The following is a 23,799-nucleotide window of genomic DNA, read 5'->3' as shown; positions in this document are numbered from 1 at the left end:
AGCCTTCCGGACTGAATATTGAGTTCAACAATTTTAGATCATGAACTCTCTCCTCCATCCCCACCCCCTTTCCGATCCCCCCCTTTTTTTACAATAATTTATATAAATTTTTCTTTTCCCACCTACATCCATTATTTTTAAATGTATTTCCATCCATTGTTTTATCTCTACCTTTTAGCCTTTTTTGATTCTTTCACTCCACCCCACCCCCACTAGGGCTATCTGTACCTTGCTTGTCCTGCTTTCTACCCTTAATTAGCACATTCCTTAGATAATATCACCACCTTCAACACCTCTTTGGCCTTTTGTCTGTGACATCTTTTGGTTATCTCCACCTATCACTGGCCCTCTAGCCAGCTCTACTTGTCCCACCCCCCCTTAAACCACCTTATATTTCACCTCTCTTCTATTTTTACTTAGTTTTGTTGAAGGGTCATTCAGACTCGAAATGTTAACTGTGCTCCTCTCCGCAGATGCTGCCAGACCTGCTGAGTTTTTCCAGGTATTTTTGTTTTTGTTTTGGATTTCCAGCATCTGCAGTTTTTTGCTTTTTTTTTGAAGTAAAATTGGTAACAGGAGGTAGAAAAGTAACACATGAAATTAGAAGGCAGGTGAAACAAAGCCGAGCATCAACTAAGCTAAGAATGTGGAATAATGTCAAAAGACAGAGTTATAAGCACTCTACTTGAAAGCATGCAGCATTCTCAACAAGGTAGATGATTTAAAGGCACCAATAGAGATAAATGGGTATGATCTCATTGCCATTAAGGAAACATGACTGCAGGGCAACCTAGACTGGAAACTGAATATTCAAGGATATTTGACATTTAGGATGGACAGGCAAATGGAAAAGGAGATGGTGTTGTGCTGATAATAAGGGGTGGGATCAGTACATTAGCAAGGGAGGATCTCAGATTGTAAGAACAAAACATGGAATTTATTTGGTTGGAGCAAAGAAACAGCAAGGGGCAGCAAACATTGTTTATGGGCCACCAGACAGTAGTGGTAGTGTGGGGCATGGTATTAATCAGGAAATGAGAGAAGCATGTAACATGGGAAATACAGTAATCATGGGTAACTTCAATTTACATATAGACTGGGTAAAGCTAATGAGCACTGATGCTGTAGAGGACGGGTTTCTGGAGTGTGTTAGGGATGGTTTTCTAGAGCAGTATGTTCAGGAACTGACTAAAAAACAGACTATTGTAGATCTAGTATTCTGGGCGGAACCATCTCAGTGCAGCGGGCGGGATAAAGAACATTTTACCCGTTGGTCTCAATGGCGACTTTTCACACCGTACCGTCCCAATCCCAGCTCATTAATCATGGATTCCAGGGAAACACGCCAGTAGGCAGACTCCGAATTGCCCACCACGCCGTCACCTCGCTGCTCCCTCACACCGGGCGCCATATTTAAAGTGCAACCGTGCGCACACCTCTCAGACTGCTGCACAGGAGACATGGTCCCGAAAGGCAAGAAGACTGCAGCCCCCCCAAGTCAGTGATGTGTCCCTGGAAAGCCTCTTGGATGCCGTGGAGACCTGCTGTAATGTACTCTATCCCCGCTCTGGCCGCAGGATGGGCAGCAACATCACCAATCCAGCTTGGGGGGCAGTGACAGTGGTAGCCAGTGCCAACACCCTGCAAAAGAGGGCAGCCACCCAGTATCACAAGGGGATGAATGATCTCCTCCGTTCCGCCAGGGTAAGTCAGTCTTCTCATCACTCTCAACTCACACACTCACAAACCCATCACACATCCACAGGGCCCTCAGTCACTGCCAGTTCAAGGGATCACCATTCACTCTTTCGCACACACCTTAATTGCCCACATCCCGTCCATGGCACCATTCACCACTCACACATGCCAGGCATACTTATCATCTAGCCTGTCAGGCAACTCTCTCCATCCGTCTTTGTGCAGGACAAGCTGGCACACAACAAAAGGGAGAGGTCGCAGACTGGTGAAGGAATCCCAGGTCATCAAGGTCATCACGGACTTCGAAAATAGAGTCAACCATCTGACCAGTGAAGATCTGGGCCATTCCTGTGCTGACGGTGAGGTCAGCGCTGCTCAACCAAGTGAAGGCCCAACAGTGCAACATCCATCAGACAACCATCCTGTGAATGATGTGTCCTGTTTCACAGGCCACTGCCATGCAGTAATTATCTCTCCTTGCTTTTGGAGGCACATATGGGAAACAGCTGAGGGAGTCCATGACCCAAGTCCTCAACTCAAGCCCTGAAGATACCTCAGAAGAGGTATCTGCTGAAAACCTCATTGAAGACCTATCACAGCGCTCACCCACACCCTCCACCATTGCAGAGACACACACCTCCATAGGACCAAGCTTTAGGGTAGCTTCAGGGTCACAATCTGGTGAGCACATCACACTGTCTGATCTGCAGCAGGCGGAGGCAGGGACTTCCTAGGTTTCCAGCACTCGGAGAACTGCTGGAGACCAGAAAACTGCTGAGTCAACACTGGTAGGATGGCAGCCACCATGGAGATCTTGGTCCAGGACATCGGTCCTGCACTGCTGCGCAGCTGAACTCCAACAATGTCAGCGCAAGGGGTGTAGGGCAGCTCGATCTCACTCCAGCTTCCCCTTCTCTTCAAGGAGCCAGCCTGTGGCCCTCTGGCATCCATAGAGAGGAATATCAGCAGGTGCACACCTCAGGCCATCCATCCAGGTGACCCCAGGAGCATCCAGCCCACCTGATTGCCCTCTTCCTGTGACCCCAACAGCTCCAGCTCCACAGACCGAGAAGGGTGCCACTGCCACACAGCAGGACCATGAAAGCAGGCCTGGGCCACCCATGTCTCGGCCCTCCAGAGGTCTCCCATCAAGGTCATTACAGATAGGGCATAACAGTCAGCAAGCTGCCTCCACCTCCACTGTGGATGTCGGGGAAGCACCAACATGTAGCGGCAGGGTTAGGAAGATGAAGAAGATGTAATTGCACAGCATGGGTATTAATCACTTGTACTAAATGTCCACTATTGTTAATAAACTCCCAAGAATGTTTCCCTGCCTATAGCTCCTTATTCTGATGAGCAGTGTTTGTGTTGCTCAGATGTGAAACCTTGGTCCCTGTACAAGATATAGACAGGTGTCTCAATCTGTGCTTTGTACAACCTTCCCAACACACTGATGTTGTGCCTTCACTGTCACTGGTCACATCAGTCATGCCTCCACCTCAATGGGGCTTATCATCGCTGCCTGAATGTCCTGGGCTGGTGGCACAGAGTTCTGTCATTCTCTCTGTGTGTTCTCAGCACCTTTGAGGTGTGGCTGGCCCCCCTTCTCATCAGCATCTGTGTCCGGTGACAGTGTGGTCCTGAAGGGTTCAGTTGATGAATGATGCCATAGGATCAGGAGAAGTTAAAGTTTCCCCACTGCATCTCCATGATGACCTGTTCACAGAGCACATGTGAAGCACCATCAGCCAGACAGGAGGCAGACATTCACATAAACTATGTGAGGATCTATAGAGTGTCGCCGCTGCATGTCGTCATCATCCTCCACAAACCTAGCAGCTATGAGGGCCTCCCGAGCACGCCTGCCTCGTCTGACCAGTGCAATGGCCTCATCTCCATCATCTCCTTCGACATCCTCCTCATCAGAGGAGACGTGCAGCTCCTTCATCTCCTCCTCAGCCAGCTTCTCTCCCCATTGCAAGGTTCTCTCCTCTCCCAGGTTGTGAAGGGTGCAGCAGGTGACAACGATGTGTGACACCCTCTGTGGACTGTATTGCAGGGCCCCACCAGACTGATCCAGGCACCCAAAACCTCATTTTCAATATTCCAATGGTTTGCTCCACCAAAGAGCGAGTTACAGCATGAGCCTCATTGTACCTTCTCTCTGCTGCACTCTGAGGCTGTCGCACAGGCTTCATTAGCCACGTCCTCTATGAATAGCTCTTGTCCCTGAGCATCCAACCCTGCAGTATCTGTGGACCCTGGAAGGCATCAGGGATCTGACATCAACTGAGAATTTAGGAGTTGTGGACACTCCCTGGGAACTGTGCACAGACCTGCAGGATGCGTTTGTGGTGGTCGTACACCAGCTGAACATTCAGCAAGTGGAAGCCCTTCTGGTTGATGCAGTTGACGGCTTGTTGCCACGGAGGTCTAAGACCAGTCGTTGGCACCCTGCGCCTGTGGGAAACCTGAGATCTGGGCAAATCCCATGGCTCTTGCATCCTGGCTTTATTGATCCCGGGCAAAATACACAAAGTTGTGTGCTTTCTATAGTGTCCTCATAGATGAGCTTGTACATGGAGGCTTGCGATATCCCACAGAGGTCACCTGTGGAGCCCTGAAAGGAGCTACTTGCGTAAAAATTGAGCACCACTGTCACTTTCACGGCCACTGGCAGTGGGTGCCCTCCATGTCCCAGTGACGCCAAATCCTGAAGCAGGTGGCAGATGCAGCCAACCAGTTCGCTGGACATGCACAGTCTTTGGTGACACTAGTTCTTGGACATCTGCAGGAATGACAAGCGCCGTCTATAAACCCTGGATCTATAGACCCAGGACCCTAGGCACCGATTAGCAATGCCTTGCCATGGCTCTTCAACAGTGTGCGCGGGAGCCCCAGCCACCCCTTCTTCCTGAGAGCTCTGCTGCTTCCTCTGCCAAGCCAGGTGCCTCTATTGCTCTCTTCTCCTTTGTCTCTGCTCTCTGTAAACCATGAGGCATACAGCTAGGTCACCATAGTTGTATGTCTCTGATTTACTCTTCCCGCAGGATGAAAGAGAGAGACACGTGGATTAGCTTGGGTGTACTAAGAACCTCCCTTGGTTAAGTCTGAAGGCCCCCTAACACATTCCAGAGAGTGCTGACCACCACTTGGATGGTCAGAGTTTAGTGCGCAGCTGGCTGCCCGAAACCCCACCTTCCTCTGCCTCACTCCACCTGACTGGTTGGCAGCAGCTTCGTCCACTGGACTGCATGCTGTGCTCTCAGCTCAGGCGTAGGCATTTTCCTAACCTGCAGTGCAAGGCTGCACTGTTAGCTTGAACCATAGGGAGACTGGTCCAAACCTGAATGATGACACTGCTGTAAGTGCCTCCACCATAGATTGCTCCATGGCCAGCTTTCGCAAGGAGATTGTACAATGTGCCCAGTCATCCAATTGCTCCGCAGTCCACTAAAAAAGCTCATTCGTTTGCAGTCTGCACCCAAGGGGTGAAAAGCTCTGGAGCATTTGGTGGCACTTTCAGGCCTCTGCATTGCTTGAGTGGGCAGATAAGCTAGAGGCCCGACTCCAAACATGTCTATGTGTCTGCACCTGAACTATCTCAGCTGTGGAGGAACGGTCCCTTTATACAAGGTTTCCCTTATGCATGGCTGCTTCCCTCCCCCCTCCTACCCCCGCACAGGCTTGCACACTACCATCAACTGCAGTGCATCCCTTGTACCCCCCAACTCGCCTCAACCGCAGTGCATCCCTTGTCCTCCTCCCAACTCACCCCAACCGCAGTGCAGCACTCATCCCCCTCCCAATTCACCCCAACCGCAGTGCAGCACTTATCCCCCTCCCAATTCACCCCAACCGCAGTGCAGCACTTATCCCCCTCCCAACTCACCCCAACCGCAGTGCAGCACTTATCCCCCTCCCAACTCACCCCAACCGCAGTGCAGCACTTATCCCCCTCCCAACTCACCCCAACCGCAGTGCAGCACTTGCCCCAGCAACGCACTGTCAGCCAGCCAGGAAAATGTGACTTGCCTGTGCCCTCACCTGAATGCGTGGCACCTCAATCTTGATGCGCAACAGGCAACCCTCACGAGCACTGCGCAACATTACTGTGCACTCACCTCTGAATTCCCCTCAAAGTGCAGCTCGCGAAGTGCACTCCTTATAAATGCTGTAGTAAAACACACCTTCGCTCAGATGATCCAGCTTGGGGGGATGATTCCGGCCAAGCTGGGCTTAAAATGATATGCAGATGTATTACAATAAAGTTCCCAATGTCCGGCAGCAGGAAAAGCAGCCTGCCATTGATGGGCAGAGCGGCAATTGCAAACTGGTTTCATGACATGAAACCAATTTTTGGCCTTCTCGCCATATTGTTCACTCACACCCGCCAGGACACCCAATGCCAACGGGCATGGGAAATTCCGCCCTATCTAACAAAAAAGGGATAGTCAATAGACTTGTTGTAAAAGGGACTTTAGGGACGAGTGACTATAATATGATAGAATTTTACATTGTGTTTTAAAGTGAGGTAGTTCATTCTGAAGCCAGCATGTGAAATTTGAACAAAGGAAATTATGAAGAATGAAGGGCAAATTAGCTGAGGTGGATTGGGAAAATACATCAAAAGATATGACAGGCAATGGATAGTGTTTAAAGAATTATTACATAGAATCAAATATGAATGTAAACTAGCAAAAAAACATAACAACGAACTGTAAAAGCTTCTATCGGTACGTAAAAAGACAAATGTGGGTCCATTACAAGCAGAGTCAGGAGAATTTATAATGCAGAATAGAGAAATGGCAGAGAAGCTAAATTATTACTTTGTATCTGTCTTCACTGAGGAAGATACAATCAATCTCCCAGAATTAGAGATCCAAGGAGCTAGGGAGAATGAGGGATTGAAGGAAATTATTTTTGGTAAGATGGTTGTATTGGAAAAGTTAATGGGACTGAAGGTCGATGAATGCCCAGTACCTGAAATTCTGCATCCCAGAGTGTTGAAATAGGTAACTATGGAGATAGTGGATTCATTGGTAGTCATCTTCCAAAATTCTATAGATTCTGGAACAGTTCCAACAGACTGGAAGGTAGCAAATGTCATCCCACTATTCAAGAAAGGAGGGAGAGAGAAAACACAGGGAACTACAGACCTGTTAGTCTTACACCAGTAGTAGGGAAAATGCTAGAATATATTAAAAAAGGATGTGGTAAAGGGACTCTTGGATAATAATGATCTGATTGGACATAGTCAACATGGATTTATGAATGGGAAATCATGTTTGACGAACCTGTTGGAGTTTTTTGAGCATGTTACTAACATAGTTGATAAAGGGGAGTTGGTGGACATAGTGTACTTGAAGGCTTTTTATAAATTCCCCCACAGGAGGTTGGTTGCAAAATTAAAGCACATGGGTTAGGAAGTATTATACTGACATGCTTTAAGGATCGGCTAACGGGAAAAAAACAGAGAGTAGGATTAAATGGGTCATTCTTGCATTGGCAGACTGTGACTAGTCGGGTACCACAAAGATAAGTACTTGTGCCCCAGCTATTTACAATATATATTAATGATTTAGATGCGGGGACCAAATATAGGAGAGTGCAAGAGAAGGACTCTGGGACAGGCAGTCAGCAACACCTAGAGGAGAGAGTGAGAGAAGGACTCTGGGACAGGCAGTCAGGAGTACCTAGAGGAGTCGGGAGTTGAAAAGGAGCACGAAAGGAGCCGGGAGTTGAAAAGGAGTGTGAGAGGAGTCAGGAGTTGAAGAGAAGCGTGAGAGGAGTCGGGAGTAGAAGAGGAGCGCAAGAGGAGTCGGGAGTAGAAGAGGAACGCGAGAGGAGTCGGGAGTTGAAGAGGAGCACGAGAGGAGTCGGGAGTAGAAGAGGAGCGCGAGAGGAGCCGGGAGTTGACGAGAAACTGGGAGAGCGGGGGTGACTGAGGGAGTTCGGTGAGGAGGGAATGAGGTGATCCTTTGAGTACCGTGAGTACGGCCAGGTAAGCATTTACTACTTTCATTGCTTATAGTTTTTAAGATCTTATTATGTGGTTCATCGTTTGTAGGGGCTATATTCATTAACAACGAGGAACAGGGAAGAAGGGTCTGAGAGCAATTGATATTAAGTGTCTTCCAAAAGGTTTAATTTAATTTAAAGGGGTAAGTCATGGCAGGAAAGCTCAAAGCCGTAGTGTGCTCCTCCTGCTCTACATGGGAAGCCGGGCACATTTCCAGTGCCTGGGGCCAGCATGTGTGCATGAAGTGTCTCCAGTTGCAGCTCCTGGACGCCTGGGTTTTGGAGCTGGAGCAGCGGCTGGAGGCACTGTGGCGCATCCACGATGTGGAGAGTATCGTGGATGGCACGTATAGAGAGGTGGTCACACCGCAGGCTAAGAGTCCACAGGCAGAAAGGGAATGGGTGACCACCAGGCAAAGAAAGAGGACTAGGCAGGCAATGCAGGAATCTCCTGTGGCTATTCCCCTGCAAAACAAATATGCCGCTTTGGATACTGTTGAGGGGAATGGCCTCTCAGGGGAAAGCAGTAACAGCCGAATTTGTTGCACTGCAGTTGGCTCTGCTGCACAGGGGAGGAGTAAAAAGTGTGGGAATGCAATAGTTATAGGGGATTCAATTGTAAGGGGAATAGATAGGCGTTTCTGTGGCCGCAAAGGAGACTCCAGGATGGTACGTTGCCTCCCTGGTGCTAGGGTCAAGGATGTCTCAGAGTGGCTAGAGGACATTCTGAAGGGGGAGGGTGAACAGCCAGTGGTCATGGTACACATTGGTGTAAATAGATGTACACAAACGACATAGGTTAAAAAAAAGGGGTGAGGCCTAAAAGTAGAATATAGGGAGTTGGAAGTAAGTTGAAAAGTAGGACCTCAAAGGTAGTGATTGCAGGATTACTACCAGTGCCATGTGCTAGTCAGAGTAGAAATAGCAGGATATATCAGATGAATATGTGGCTGAAGAGATGGTGTGAGGGGGAGGGTTTCAGATTCCTGGGGCATTGGGACCGGTTCTGGGGGAAGTGGGACCAGTACAAACTGGACAGGTTACACCAGGGCAGGACCAGGACTGATGTCCTAGGGGGAATATTTGCGAGAGTGGTTGGGGAGGGTTTAAACTAAAATGGCAGGGGGATGGGAACCTATGCAAGGAGTCAGAGGAAGGGGAATCAAAGACAAGAACAAAAGACAGAAAGGGGAACAAGAAAAGTGATAGGCAGAGAGATCAAGGACAAGAATCAAACAGGGCCTCAGAGAAAAATAGTGGGAATGGGACAAGTAATGTTAAAAATACAAGCCTTAAGGCTTTGTGCCTTAACACGAGGAGCATTCACAATAAAGTGGATGAATTAACCGCGCAAATAGATGTAAACAGGTATGATATAGTCGGGATTACGGAGACATGGCTGCAGGGTGACCAGGGATGGGACATCCAGGGGTATTCAGTATTTAGGAGGACAGACAAAAAGGAAAAGGCAGTGGAGTTGCATTGCTGGTTAAAGAGGAAATTAACGCAATAGTGAGGAAAGATATTAGCTTCCACAATGTGGAATCTGTATGGGTAGAGCTGAGAAACACTAAGGGGCACAAAACGTTAGTGGGGGTTGTAAATAAACCCCCAAACTGTAGTGGTGATGTTGGGAATGGCATTAAACAGGAAATTAGAGACACATGTAATAAAGGAACATCTGTAATTGTGGGTGACTTTAATATGCTTATAGATTGGGCAAATCAAATCAGTAACAATACTGTATTCCTGGAGTGTATATGGGATGTTTTTCTGGGCCAATACATTGAGGAACCAACAAGAGAACAGGCCATCCTCGACTGGGTATTGTGTAATGAGAAAGGAATAATTGGCAATCTAGTTTTGCGAGGCCCCTTGGGGGTGAGCGACCATAATAAGATAGAATTCTTCATCAAGATGGAGAGTGACATAGTTGATTCTGAGACTTGGGTCCTGAATCTTCATAAAGGAAACTACGATGGTATGAGGCGTGAGTTGGCGATAATGGATTGGGAAATGTTACTTAAAGGGATGACGGTGGATAGGCAATTGCAAACATTCAAAAAGCGCATGGGTGAACTGCAACAATTGTTTATTCCTGTCTGGCGCAAAAGTAAAACAGGAAAGGTGGCCAAACCATGGCTTACAAGGGAAATTAGAGATAGTATTAGATGCAAGGAAGAGGCATACAAATTGGCCAGAAAAAACAACAGACCTGAGGATTGGGAGCACTTTAGAATTCAGCAAAGGAGGACCAAGGGATTAATTAAGAAGGGGAAAATAGAGTACGAGAGTAAGCTTGCAGGGAACATAAAAACTGACTGTAAAAGTTTCTATCAGTATGTGAAGAGAAAAAGATTGTTGAAGACAAATGTAGGTCCCTTACAGTCAGAAACAGGGGAATTTATAATGGGGAACAAAGGAATGGCTGACCAACTAAATACATACTTTGGTTCTGCCTTCACAAAGGAGGACACAAATAACATACCAGAAATGTTGGGGAACACAGGGTTTAGTGAGAGGGAGGAATTGAAAGAAATCAGTATTAGTAGGGAAATGGTGTTGGGGAAATTGATGGGATTGAAGGCCGATTAATCCCCAGGGCCTGATAGTCTACATCCCAGAGCACTTAAGGAAGTGGGCCTAGAAATAGTGGATGCATTGGTAGTCATCTTCCGAGATTCTATAGGCTCTGGAATAGTTCTTACACATTGGAGGGTAGCTAATGTAATCCCACTATTTAAAAAGGGAGGCAGGGAGAAAACAGGGAATTATAGACCAGTCAGCCTGACGTCGGTAGTGGGGAAAATTCTAGAGTCCAATATAAAAGATTTAATAGCTGAGCACATGGAAAACAGTGGCAGAATCGGACAGAGTCAGCATGGATTTTCAAAGGGAAATCATGCTTGACAAATCTGCTGGAATTTTTTGAGGATGTAACTAGTAGAGTTGATGAGGGGGAGCCAGTGGATGTGGTTTATTTGGAATTTCAGAAGGCTTTCGACAAAGTCCCACATAAGAGATTGGCATGTAAAATGAAAGCGCATGGGATTGGGGGTAGTGTATTGAGATGGATAGAAAACTGGTTGGCAGACAGGAAACAAAGAGTAGGAGTAAACGTGTCTTTTTCCGAATGGCAGGCAGTGACTAGTGGGGTACTGCAGGGATCAGTGCTGGGACCCCAGTTATTCACAATATATATTAATGATTTAGATGAGAGAATTAAATGTAATATCTCCAAATTTGCTGGTGACACAAAGCTGGGTGGGAGGGTGAGCTGTGAGGAGGATGCAGAGATGCTTCAGTGTGATTTGGACAAGCTGAGTGACTGGGCAAATGCATGGCAGATGCAGTATAACGTGGATAAATGTGAGGTTATCCATTTTGGTAGCAAAAACAGGAAGGCAGATTATTATCTGAATGGTTATAAATTGAGAAAGGGGAATGTACAACGAGACCTGGGTGTCATTGCACACCAGTCGCTGAAGGTAAGCACGCAGGTGCAGCAGGTGGTAAAGAAGGCAAATGGCATGTTGGCCTTCATAGCCAGAGGATTCGAGTACAGGAACAGTGATGTCTTGTTGCAATTGTACAGGGCCTTGGTGAGACCACACCTGGCATATTGTGTGCAGTTTTTGTCTCCTTATCTGAGGAAGGATGTACTTGCTATAGAGGGAATGCAGCGAAGGTTCATCCGACTGATTTCTGGGATGGCGGGACTGACATAAGAGGAGAGTTTGAGTCGATTCAGATTATATTCGCTGGAGTTCAGAAGAATTAGGGGGGATCTCATAGAAACCTATAAAATTCTAACAGGACTAGACAGGGTAGATGCAGGAAGGATGTTCCCAATGGTGGGGGAGTCCAGAACCAGGGGTCACAGTCTGAAGGTATGGGGTAGACCATTTAGGACTGAGATGAGGAGAAATTTCTTCACCTAGGGAGTGGTGAGCCTGTGGAATTCATTACCACAGAAAGTAGTTGAGACCAAAATATTGTATGTTTTTCAAGAAGGAGTTAGACGTAGCTCTTGGGGCAAAAGGGATCAAGGGGTATGGGGAGAAAGCAGGAGCAGGCTATTGAGTTGGATGATCAGCCATGATCATAATGAATGGTGGAGCAGGCTCGAATGGTCGAATTGCCTATTCCTGCTCCTAGTTTCTATGTTTCTATAGTATTTCTAAGTTCACAGATGACACAAAGCTAGTTGGGAATGTGTGTTGTGATTAAGATGCAAAGCAGCTTCATGAGGATTTAGACAGGCTTAGTGAGTGGGCAAGAACATGGTAGATGGAATATAACGTGGAAAAATGTGAGGTTATCCACTTTGGTAGGAGGAACAGGTATTCCTTAAATGGTAAGAGTTTAGTAAATATATATATGCAAATGTACCTGAGTGTACTCATCAATAAGTCAATGAAAGCTAACATGCAGGTGCAGCAAGCAATTAGAAAGGCCAATGGTCTGTTAGTCTTTGTCACAAGTAGGAAAGTGTTGATTCAACTGTACAGAACTTTGGTTAGACCACAACTGGAGTACTGTGTGCAATTTTGGTCCCCTTACCTGAGAAAGGATATTATTGCCATAGAGGGAGTGCAACGAAGGTTCGCCAGCCTTGTTCCCGGGATGGTGGGACTATCCTATTAGGAGAGACTGGGAAAACTAGGCCTGTTTTCTCTAGAGCTTTGAAGAATGAGAGGTGATCTCATTGAAACCTACAAATACTTAAAGGGATATGCAGGGTAGATGCAGCTAAGGTGTTTCCCTGGTTGGGGTGTCTAAAACCAGGAGACATGGTTTCAAAATAAGGGGAAAGCCACTTAGGCCGAGATGAGGAGAATTTCTTTACTCAGAGGGTTGTGAATCTTTGGAATTCTCTACCGCAGAGGACTGTGGAAGCTCAGTCATTGAGTATGTTTAAAGCCGAGAGTGACAGATTTCTAAATACCAATGACGTAAAGGGATATGGGGATAGTGTGGGAAAAAGGCAATGAAGTGGGATGATCTAATTGAATGGTGGACCAGACTCGACGGGTTCAATAGCCTAATCTTGCTCCTATGTTACTATGATAGAGATGTTGCCATGGAGAATGCACCAGGTTAATTGGTGACAGACAGTTAACTGCCAAGCTTTGTTTAAATTCAAACCAGGCTGGGTGACTCTGATTGGTCACGGCATTGCCCTGAGGAATGAACCAGAGAATGGCTGTCACCTATTTTGTTTAGTTGAAACAGGCTCAATGTGTAAATGTTCTTTTTGTCTGCAAAGAACTGTGTATTAATATATGTAGCCCTGTGTATTAATATACGTAGCTTCTAACCTGAGTAAGTGCACGACACTGCGAGCTTGACTGATAATCTTAAACTGATCAGCGTAATTCTAAGCACACTCAGGATTGTTTAGCAAATGTTGTCCAATCACAGAATCACAGCTTCGAAATCATGTGTCTTTTTTCATCAATACTCAAGTTCTGTACTACCAAACAACTATTTGTACACCTGACAGAGATTGGGATATCAACAAGATAGTTCGACTCACAGGTAAATTAAGAAGAGCTAAGCAATCTATTGAAATCTCCGAGATTGTATTAAACCCAAGGTTGTGCCAGTTTTCATTTCCAAGCATACTGATATTGCTAAAGTGAGACACAGTTCCATGATTCAGTGAGCATTTATGCATGATGAGATTGAACTGATTGCTAATCGGGTTACTACTTTACGCCATGCTCTACACTGTACTTGGTCTGAGATGTGCAAATTTCTTTAATTATGATTTGATCCGTTTAAACCACTATATTGCCTCAATAGCTGACCACAATATAAACAATACCCGTCTGAAACACGCCTGCACTGTAAACTCACTTAAGAGGAAGCAGTTTGGCAATGCAATTAACAACGCTACCAAACATGTAGTAAATCTTTCTGACCACGTACTCTTTGAAAGCGAGGAGTTTGTTCTTGTGCACAGTTTCAATTTTGGCACGCCTTTGTCTCACATCAAACAGGAAGAGGAATTTGCTGAGTACAAATTCCTCCATGCCCAACTATCCCACTGAAGGGGGGTGGGGGGTGGTGAAAGGGCTAAAAAACCAAATACAATGGACAAAGAGATGGCTTTTGATAAACCACAAGTCATAGTCTGGACTAGATAAGAATCAAGGACTGTGTGTATACGTTGAATAGGAGTGGATAATGTGATCATGTACGACTGTCTCGAAGATAATAGCGTAGACCAAACTAAATATGTGTGAAAATGCTTGGGTCCTGCAACGAGGTTAAAACATGTATACATCAAAGATAATAGGATAGACAAAACTAGTTATGTGTGTGAATGAACAGGATAGACAAAACTAATTGTGTGTGTAAATGAGATGTAGACATTGATCATCGGTGCATGCAAATAGGATAAGGTAAAGGAAAAGTACAACTGCAAGGAAATGTAACCATTCGGGGAGCATGTATCCATCTTGTATGGATACAGTCTCCCCTGCATGCTTGAATAAAACCAGTGCAAGAAGCTTGAGTCTCGTGTGGTCGCTGTGGGATCGGAGGGTGCTTGAACTCCCTTTCACTGCCACAAACCAACATCTACTGAAGATGCTGAATCCCTGAAAGCACATCTGGCTGATCTATTGCACAGATATTGTGGGATTCCAAACAACTTGGCCGATTTTCACTTGCAACGTGAATATCTAGTAGCATTGTGTGGCCTCAAGACCCAGACATATATATCTGTAAACCTGACAAAGGGAGTTGAATAGTCATCCTTAACAAGTGTGACTATATCAACAAAATGCACTCCATTCTTAATGACAGGTCCAAATTCGTATCCATTGGACCTGCTGCTCAACATGACCTGACAGTCTCGCTTGAAAGAAAGCTAAAAAAAACCGCTTGTTGGACTTGTGTAAGAGTAACGAGCTGCCAGATGATATAAACGATAGGATTCGACTTCACGGCTCGGTGCGTCCTCGTATGTATGGGCTGTCCAAGACACACAAAAGTGACGTGCCTTTACGCCCTATATTATCTATGACTGCTTCTGCAAAACATGGATTGGCCACATGGTGGGGCGAGTAGCTACAACCAGTTTTGGGCAAGTTTTCCACATATACGGTGAAGTATTCCTTCACATTTGCAAAGACCATACAGGACTTGCATATCAATAGCAATGCCTTGTCCATGTGCTAGTTTGGCATTGCTAGCCTATTCACCAATATACCTCCCAAGGAAGACTTAGACATTTGAAATCGATACCCAACGACATTATGTGAATCAGTATTCATTGAACTTATGAACTCAGCAACTCAAGCAGTTGAGTTCAGTTTTAACGATATTATGTATGCCCAAATAGATGGTATTGCCATGGGATCCCCTCTAGGCCCAGCTCTCGCAAACATCTTTGTTGGATTCCATGAGAAATGAATGGAATGACACCTAACCTCCTATTCCTTGCATATTTCCAATATGTAGATGATACAGTTGCTATTTTTAAATCCGCAGCTGCATGTAATGCTTTCCTTACACACCATAATGGGCTCCATCCTGCGCTTCAATTCACCTTTGAAATGGAGCAGTCAAATGAACTCCCTTCCTTTGGCCTAACAGTTGAGAAATCTTCCAGCGGGTTCTCTATTAACGTCTACCGCAAGCCAACCATCACTGGTCAATATATGTGTTGGGATTCCTAGAGTTCCAAGCGCTGTAGGATTGGCCTTATCAGCAACTGTGTAAATAGGATGCAAGCCTTTTTTTCATTCATTCATAGGATGTAGAACATCCCTAGTTGCCCTTGAGAAGGTGGTGGTGAGTTGCCTTCTTGAACCGCTGCAGCCCATGTGGTGTAGGTATGACCACAGTGCTGATAGGGAGGGAGTTCCAGGATTTTGACCCAGTGACAATGAAGGAATGATGATATATTTCCAAGTCTGGATGGTGAGTGGCTTGGAGGGGAACTTCCAGGTGGTGGTGTTCCCATCTGTCTGCTGCCCTTGTCTTTCTAGATGGTCATGGTCATGGGTTTAGAAGGTGCTGCCTCAGGAGGCTTAGTGAGTTCCTGCAGTGCATCTTGTAGATGGTACACACTGCTGCTACTGTGCGTCGGTGGTGGAGGAAGTGAATGTTTGTGGATGTGGTGCCAATCAAGCGGCTGCTTTGTCCTGGATGGTGTCAAACTTCTTGAATGTTGTGGGAGCTGCACTCATCCAGGCAAGTGGGGAGTATTCCATCACACTCCTGACTTGTGGCTTGTCAACAGGTTTTGGGGAGTCAGGGGGTGAGTTACTCACTGCAGGATTCATAGCATGTGACCTGCTATTGTAGCCACAGTATTTATATGTGTGGTCCTGTTCAATTTCTGGTCAATGTTAACCCCAAAGATGTTGATAGTGGGAGATTCAGCGATGGTAATGCCTTTAAATGTCATGGGGTGATGATCATTGCCTGGCACTTGTGTGGTGCAAATGTTGCTTGCCACTTGTTAATCCAAGCCTGGATATTGTCCAGGTCTTGCTGCATTTGGAGATGGACTGCTTCTGTATCTGAGGAGTCATGAATAGTGCTGAACATTGTCCAATCATCAGCGACCCACTTCTGGCCATATGATGGAAGGAAGGTCATCGATGAAGCAGCTGAAGATTGTTGGGCCTAGGACACTACCCTGAGGAACTCCTGCAGTGATGTCCTGGAATTAAGATGATTAACGTCCAACAACCACAGCTAGATATGACTCCAAAGAGCTGAGAATTTTCCCCATGTTTCCCATTGACCTCAATTTTTCTAGGGATTCTTGATGCCACAGTTGGTCAAATGCGGCCTTGATTTCAAGGGCAGCCACTCTCACTTCACCTCGGGTGTTCAACTTGTCTATGTTTGAACCAAGGCTGTAATGAGGTCAGGAGCTGAGTGACCCTGACGAAACCCAGACTGAGTGTCAATGAGCAGGTTATTGCTAAGCAAGTGCTACTTGATAGCACCGTTGATGACCCTTTCCATTACTTTACTGATCGTGGAGAGTAGACGAATGGGGAGGTAATTGGCCGTGTTGGATTTGTCCCGTTTTTTGTGTGCAGGACGTGTCTGGGCAATTTTCCACATAGCCGGGTAGATGCCAGTGTTGTAGCTGTACTGGAACAGCTTGGCTAGGGGCGTGGCAAGTTCTGGGGCACAAGTCTTCAGTACTATTGACAGAATATTGTCAGGGCCCACAGCCTTTGCAGTATCCAGTGCCTTCATCCGTTTCTTGATATCATGTAGAGTGAATTGAATTGACTGAAGACTGGCATCTGTGATGCTGGGGACCTCCAGAGGAGGCCAAGATGGGTCATCCATTCGGCACTTTTGGCTGAAGATTTTTGCAAATGCTTCAGCCTTATCTTTTCCACTGATGTGCTGGGCTCCCCCATCGTTGAGGATGTGGATATTTGTGGAACCTCCTCCTTCTGTAAGTTGTTTAATTGTCCACCACCATGCATGACAGTATGTGGCAGGAATACAGAGCTTAGATCTGATCCATCGTTTGTGGGATCACTTAGCTCTATCGCTTGCAGTTTATGCCGTTTGGCACACATTTAGTCCTGTGTTGTAGCTTCACCAGGTTGACACCTCATTTTTAGGTATGCTTGGTGCTGCTCCTGGCGTGCCCTCCTGCACTCTTCGTTGAACCAGGGTTGACCCCCTAGCTTGGTGGTAATGGTAGAGTGGGGAATATGCTGGGCCATGGGGTTACAGGTTGTGTTCGAGTACAATTCTGTTGCTGTTGATGGCCTGCAGCGCTTCATGATTGCCCAGTCTTGAGTTGGTGCATCTGTTTGAAATCTAAAACAAAAACAAAAAATGCCGGAAAACTCAGCAGGTCTGACAGCATCTGTGGAGAGAAAGACAGAGTTAACGTTTCGAATCCATGTGGCCCTTCTTCATGCGGACTCAATTGAGGGTATCCTCAATCTGAAGATAGGATTTCATCTCCACAAGGACTTTGTGGTAGTCACTTCTACCAATACAGTCATGGGCAGAGTATCTGTGACAGGTAGAATGGTGAGAATGAGGTCAAATATGTTTTTCCCTCTTATTGGTTCCCTCACCACCTGCCGCAGACCCAGTTTAGCAGTTATATCCTTTAGGACTCAGCCAGCTCGGTCTGAGATGGAGCTACCGAGCTACTCTTGGCGATGGACATTGAAGTCCCCCACCTAGAGTACATTCTGCGCCTTTGCCACCCTCAGTGCTTCCTGAGGTGTCTAACATGGAGCAGCACTGATTCATCAGCTGAGGGGGGATGGTACATGGTAATCAGCAGTATTCCTTGCCCATGTTTGACCTGATGCCTTGAGACTTCATGTGCTCCAGAGTGAATGTTGAGGACTCCTAGGGCAACTCCCTCCCAACTGTATACCACAGTGCCGCCACCTCTGCAGGGTCTGTCATGCCGGTGGGACTGGCCATACCCATGGATGGTGATGGTGGTGGCTGGAACATTATCTGTAAGGTATGATTCCATGAGTATGACTATGTCAGGCTGTTGCTTGACTAGTCTGTGGGGTCATAAACCCCCACATGTTCGTAAAGACAACTTTGCAGGGTCAACAGGGCTGAATTTTCCATTGTCATTTCCGGTGCCTAGGTCAATGCCAGGTGTTCCGTCCGGTTTAACTTCTTTTGACTTTTTAGCAGTTTGATAAAACTGAGTGGCTTGCTAGGCCATTTCAGAGGGCTTTTAAGAATCAACCACATTGTTCTGGGTCTGGAGTCACATGTAGGCCAGACAGGGTAAGGACAGCAGGTTTTTTTTTCCCCTGCAGGGCACTAATGAACCAGATGGGTTTTTCCGACAATTGACAATGGTTTTTATGGTCGTCATTTGGCTATTAGTTCCAAATTTTTATTGAATTCAAATTCCACCATCGGCCGTGGTGGAATTTGACCCAGAACATTACCAGTGGATTACCAGTCAAGTAATAATACCACTATGCAACCGCCTCCTCCATTTGCTCACTGTGCAATCTTGATGCTGAAATAGGGCACATCAAAGCCATCCTGTGAGGTAATGTCTACCCAGATCAGATCATAGTTTGCTGTATATCACACAAACCAGTGAATGGACTGAAGGCCACCACTTTCTGTCCTGAAAAGTGCCCAATCTACCTCAGATTACCCTGGAAGCAACAGCTGAAGCTAGCGTTTCACGTTGCTACTATGCAATAGTAACACAAGTGGTGTTCGCCACTAACAGGATGCTGCCATCAAACCAAAGAGACGTTCTGCCTATCACACAAATAAGTAATGTGTATGTGAATTTCAATGCCAGTGTGATACTAGGTATGTAAGCCATACTTTCCAAAGATTGGCGGATCATATCAAACAGCTTATTCCTTCAGCTGTTCACAACAGGCAACTGACCATACCCAACCTGCCCATGCTTGCAAAACTCAAAATACAGCATCCAACATTGGGTGTGATTGGGCAGCATTTGCTAAACAATCCTGAGTGTGGTAAGAATTATGCTGAAAACCAATTTAAGATTGTCAGTGAGGCTCGCACTGTGGCTCCCTTACACATGCTAGAAGCTACATTTATTAATACACTGGGCCCTGTTCTTTGCAGGCAGAAAGAACATGTACACACATTGTACCTGTTTCAACTAAACAAAATGGGTGACAGCCATTCTCTGGTTCACTCCCCAGTGCAATGCCTTGAATAATCAGAGCCAACCCGCCTGGTTTGAATTTAAACAAAGCTTGGCAGCTAATGTCAGTCATCAGTTAACTGGTGAATTCTGTATGGCAATGCCTCTGCCAATCAGAGACCATTTGTCAACCAATCAGCGCTCTCATGAAGTATAAATTGTTATTCCCTGTTCTTGCAAATTGTCCAATGAGTGCAAGACCAACAACTTCGACAGCATGTGTCTTTTTTCAGCAATTGTCAAGTTCCATACTGCCAAACGAATAATAGAATTCATAATTGAGAATTGGGAAATGGAGGAGAAACTAAACAATTACTTTGTGTCTGACCTCAGGGGAAGATACAGAAAATCTCCCAGAAATACCAAGGAACCAAGGGACTTATGAAAATGCAGAGCTGAAGGCAATTAGTATTTTTAAAGAGGTGGTACTTAAAATGATTTGGATTGAGGGTTGATAAATCCCCTAGGCCAGATGAGCTACATCCCAAAGTGTTAAAGGTGGCGGCTATAGAGAAATGGATGCATTGGTGGTTATCTTTCAAAATTCTGTAGATTCGACAAAGGTTCCAGCAGACTGCAAGTAGCAAATGTAACCCCACAATTTCAGAAGGGAAGGAGGGAGAAAATGGAGAACTACAAACCTGTTACCTTGACATCAGCCATAGGAAAAATTTTAGAATCTATTGTAAAGGATGTGATAATTGGACACAGAAAATAATTATATGGTTGGACAGAGTCAACATGTATTTATGAAAGAGAAATCATGTTTGACAAACCTGTTGGAGTATTTTGAAGATGTTACTTGTAGCATAGATAAAGGAGAACCATTGGATGTGATGTACTTGGATTTTCAGAAGGCTTTTGCTCAGGTCCCACAAGGAGGTTAGCAAATAAAGTTAGAGCACATGGGATTGCGGGTAATACACTAGTATGGATTGAGAATTGGTTAACAGACAGAAAACAGAGAGCAGGAATAAATGGATCATTCTCAGGATGGCAGACTGTTACTAGTGGGGTGCCACAAGGATCAGTGCTGGGGCCACAACTGTTCACAATCTATATAAATGATTGTGATGTAGGGACCAAATGTAATATTTCCAAATTTGCTGATGAAACAAAACTAGGTGGGAATGTAAGTTGTGAGGAGGATGCAATGATGCTTCAAAGGGATTTGGACAGGCTAAGTGAACAGGCAAGACCATGGCAAATGGAATATAATGTTAATAAGTATGAAGTTATCCACCTTGATAGAAAAAACAGAAAGGCAGAATATTTCTTAAATGGTGAAAGTTTAAGAAATATTGATGTCCAAAGAGACCTGGGTGTCTTTGTTCATGAGTCACTAAAAGCTAGCATACAGGTGCAGCAAAAATTTAGGAAGGCAAATGGTATGTTAGCCTTCATCACAAGAAGATTTGAGTACAGGATTAAAGATATCTTGCTAGAATTGTATAGTGCCTTGGTGAGACCGCACCTGGAGTATTATGTACAGTTCTGGTCTCCTTATCTAAGGAGAGATATACTTGTCATAGAGGGAGTGCAACAGAGGTTCGCCAGGTGAGTTTGGTAGAAGAAACAGAAAGGCAGAGCATTTCTTAAATGGTAAGAGATTGGGAAGTGTGGGTGTCCAAAGGGACTTGGGTATCCTGGTTCATGAGTCACTAAAAGCTAGCAGACAGGTGCAGCAAGCAATTAGGAAGGCAATTGGTATGTTGGCTTTCATCACAAGAAGATTTGAGTACAGGAGTAAACAAGTGTTGTTGCAGTTATATAGAGGCTTGGGGAGACCGTACTCGGAGTATTGTGTACAGTTTTAGTCTCCTTATCTAAGGAGAGACAAACTTGCCACAGAGAGAGTACAATGGAGGTTCATCAGACTAATCCCTGGAATGGCAGGATTGTTTTATGAGGAGAGATTGAGGAAACTGGGCCTTTATTCTCCAGAGTTTCAAAGAATGAGAGGTGATCTTATTGAATCTTACTGGATGTCCTGGTACATGAATCACATAAAGTTACTATCCAGGTACAGCAAGTGATTAGGAATGCAAATGGTGTGTTGCTGTTTATTGCATGTGGAATGGGATATAAAAGTAGGGATGTTTTGCTACAGTTGTACGGGGCCTTCTGGAGTACTGTGTGCAGTTTTGGTCTCCTTATTTAAGAAAGGACATAATTGCATTAGAAGCACTTCAGAGAATGTTCACTCGACTGATTCCTGGGATGAGGGGGTTATATTATGTGGAACGATTGAACAGGTTGGGCCTGAATACATCATAGTTTAGAAGAATGAGAGGTGATTTTATTGAAACATATAAGATCCTGAGGGGAATTGACAGGCTGGATGCTGAGAGGATGTTTCCCCTGCGGGAGAGAAGAACTAGGGGACACAGCTTAAAAATAAGGTGGATTAAGATAGTAATGATGAGAATTTTTTTCTCTGATAGAGTCATGAGTCTTTGGACCTCTCTTTACCAGAGAGCCACGGAGGCAGGTCATTGAATATTTTTAGGGTGGAGATAGACAGATTCTTGACTAACAAGGGAATCAAAAGGATTTGGGAGTAGGCAGGGTAGTGGTGTTGAGGCCACAATCAGATCTGCCATGATCTTACTGAATAGTGTAGTAAGCTTGAAGGGCCAAATGGCCTGCTCCCGCTCCTCGTTCATATGTTTTCATGTACCTCAAGACTTTTCAGTATCTTTTCCAGGGTGGCATTGGTGGTCTGTAGCAGCTCAAGGACCCCCAATGCGGTGGTTGCCTTCAGAATATTCGTGTTGTTTTGAACTCTCATTATCAACTCATTCCATGTAGCGTCAATCTGGGCAAACAGTTTGGTTTCTGTCGCAAGTTGCCTGCATTATGAAATGACACAGCATCATGTCAAGGACAAACAGTCAGGCCAGCAATGCAGCATAGTCTTAGGTCTTTCTTAGTCACTATATGGGCTCATCAGGCAAAGACAGATCTGTCCCAATCAAAATCTAACTTGGATTTTCAGTTTCAGCCCCAAAGCAAAAGTATGATTCATCAGAAACCAGAAATATTCAGGTCAACTGCCAAATATGAATGGAACTGAATCAGAATTTGTTCCCGATTTTTCATGTTTGTACATTCTCTGCTAAGATTGTTGATGGCAACTTTGCCTTTTCTTGGCAACTAGAAGCAGCATGACAGGTTTGTATATAATGCATTCTATAGAATCTATAGTGTATGAAGACCTGAATTATATTCAGGAAACACATTGACACAAAGTGGATACCTCAACAATGTTAGAAACAGTGGCGGAGGATGACAATAAGTTTTAAAGAAATGAAAAGTCTGGCAGAGGAGATGGGATTGATTCTTACCTTTGAATGTCAGGAGCTTGGAAAATGGGATTCAGGTAGAGCCAGTTCCGCTGACAGATCATCCATTCTTCTATTGTTTGTGCCATAAGGTTTAGTTTACGGTCCCACTCAATCACCTCTTTCTGCACAAAAGGGATTTTTTTTAAACTCAGGCTAGCCTGCATTTATTACTAAAATACCTTTCTGACATAGGCATACAATGTACACATGTGCACTCAGACCATCAAGCCCATACCTGCCCATCCCACTTCGGAGTGGAGTCATGCCCATATCTCTGCACTCTTTGTTCCCCCACCTCATAGGAGAGGCAAAATAGAAACACAGACTCATTGAGACAATTGAGGAACCTCTCAAAACTCCCTCTCCGCTCTTTGAAGGCAATCAGGCAGGTCTCGGGAGACAACTTGCATGTATGTTTGTAGGTTTCATTATGTGTGAGCAGGTTGCATGTACGTACCTACACCTGTGTGTTGTGAGTAGAATATGTGTTTTATATATATGTGCATACCATTATGTGTAAACATAAGAGGTGATTGTAATCCTGCCCACCAGGCAAAGACTAGATGAATGAACAGTTAAAACCAGCAGTGGGACTCCCCTACCAACATTGCACACGTCCCTCGAGTTACTGTTTAACCTGAGTATGAGAGTGGGATCCTTTCTAATGTATAAATCAGGTTCTGATGATTTCCTTGAGGCTGAATTACCATTTTAACAGTGAGAGCGATGAAGTGGTTGTGACCTTACTGTCAGCTTCACCCAACAGCAAGAGGAGTTGGCGCACAAGAGACACAATAAAGACAAGTCGTTTTTCACTATCCTTGTAGGGCTTGGAAGAACAGGAAAACACCTCTGAGCCCTGCAACAAAACAATCTGCACCCACCTACAACCTTTCCAGTATATGAAGAGTGCACTCTCTCCCCAGGTTACCCAGATAGATTCGATGTGCAGTGGCAAGTGCCAAGAATTGGAGATGACCAAGCAGTACTCCTAGCAGTGAATCAGCTAAAATCATGCCATTGACTAGAGCTGCTTCCACTGTTTGA

At 45.3% G+C, this 23,799-nt stretch overlaps 1 protein-coding gene across 1 annotated transcript in view; it reads right to left on the bottom strand.

Annotated features, from left to right (window-relative positions):
- LOC144681154 (dynein axonemal heavy chain 6-like) overlaps positions 1–23,799 on the bottom strand; it is a gene marked incomplete at its 3' end in the record, with an annotated part of 934,896 nt that overhangs the window by 762,077 nt on the left and 149,020 nt on the right. The window contains exons 19-20 of the mRNA XM_078542881.1: positions 22,753–22,868; positions 22,086–22,257 (exon numbers count right to left, since the gene is read on the bottom strand). Coding sequence (XP_078399007.1) covers positions 22,086–22,257; positions 22,753–22,868 — 288 coding nt within the window. The remainder of the gene's footprint in view (positions 1–22,085; positions 22,258–22,752; positions 22,869–23,799) is intronic.

This window comes from Cetorhinus maximus, chromosome 5 (assembly GCF_964194155.1).
Source record: "Cetorhinus maximus chromosome 5, sCetMax3.hap1.1, whole genome shotgun sequence".
In the NCBI taxonomy this organism is placed as follows: domain Eukaryota; kingdom Metazoa; phylum Chordata; class Chondrichthyes; order Lamniformes; family Cetorhinidae; genus Cetorhinus; species Cetorhinus maximus.
This window is presented reverse-complemented; position numbering and strand designations above follow the sequence as displayed.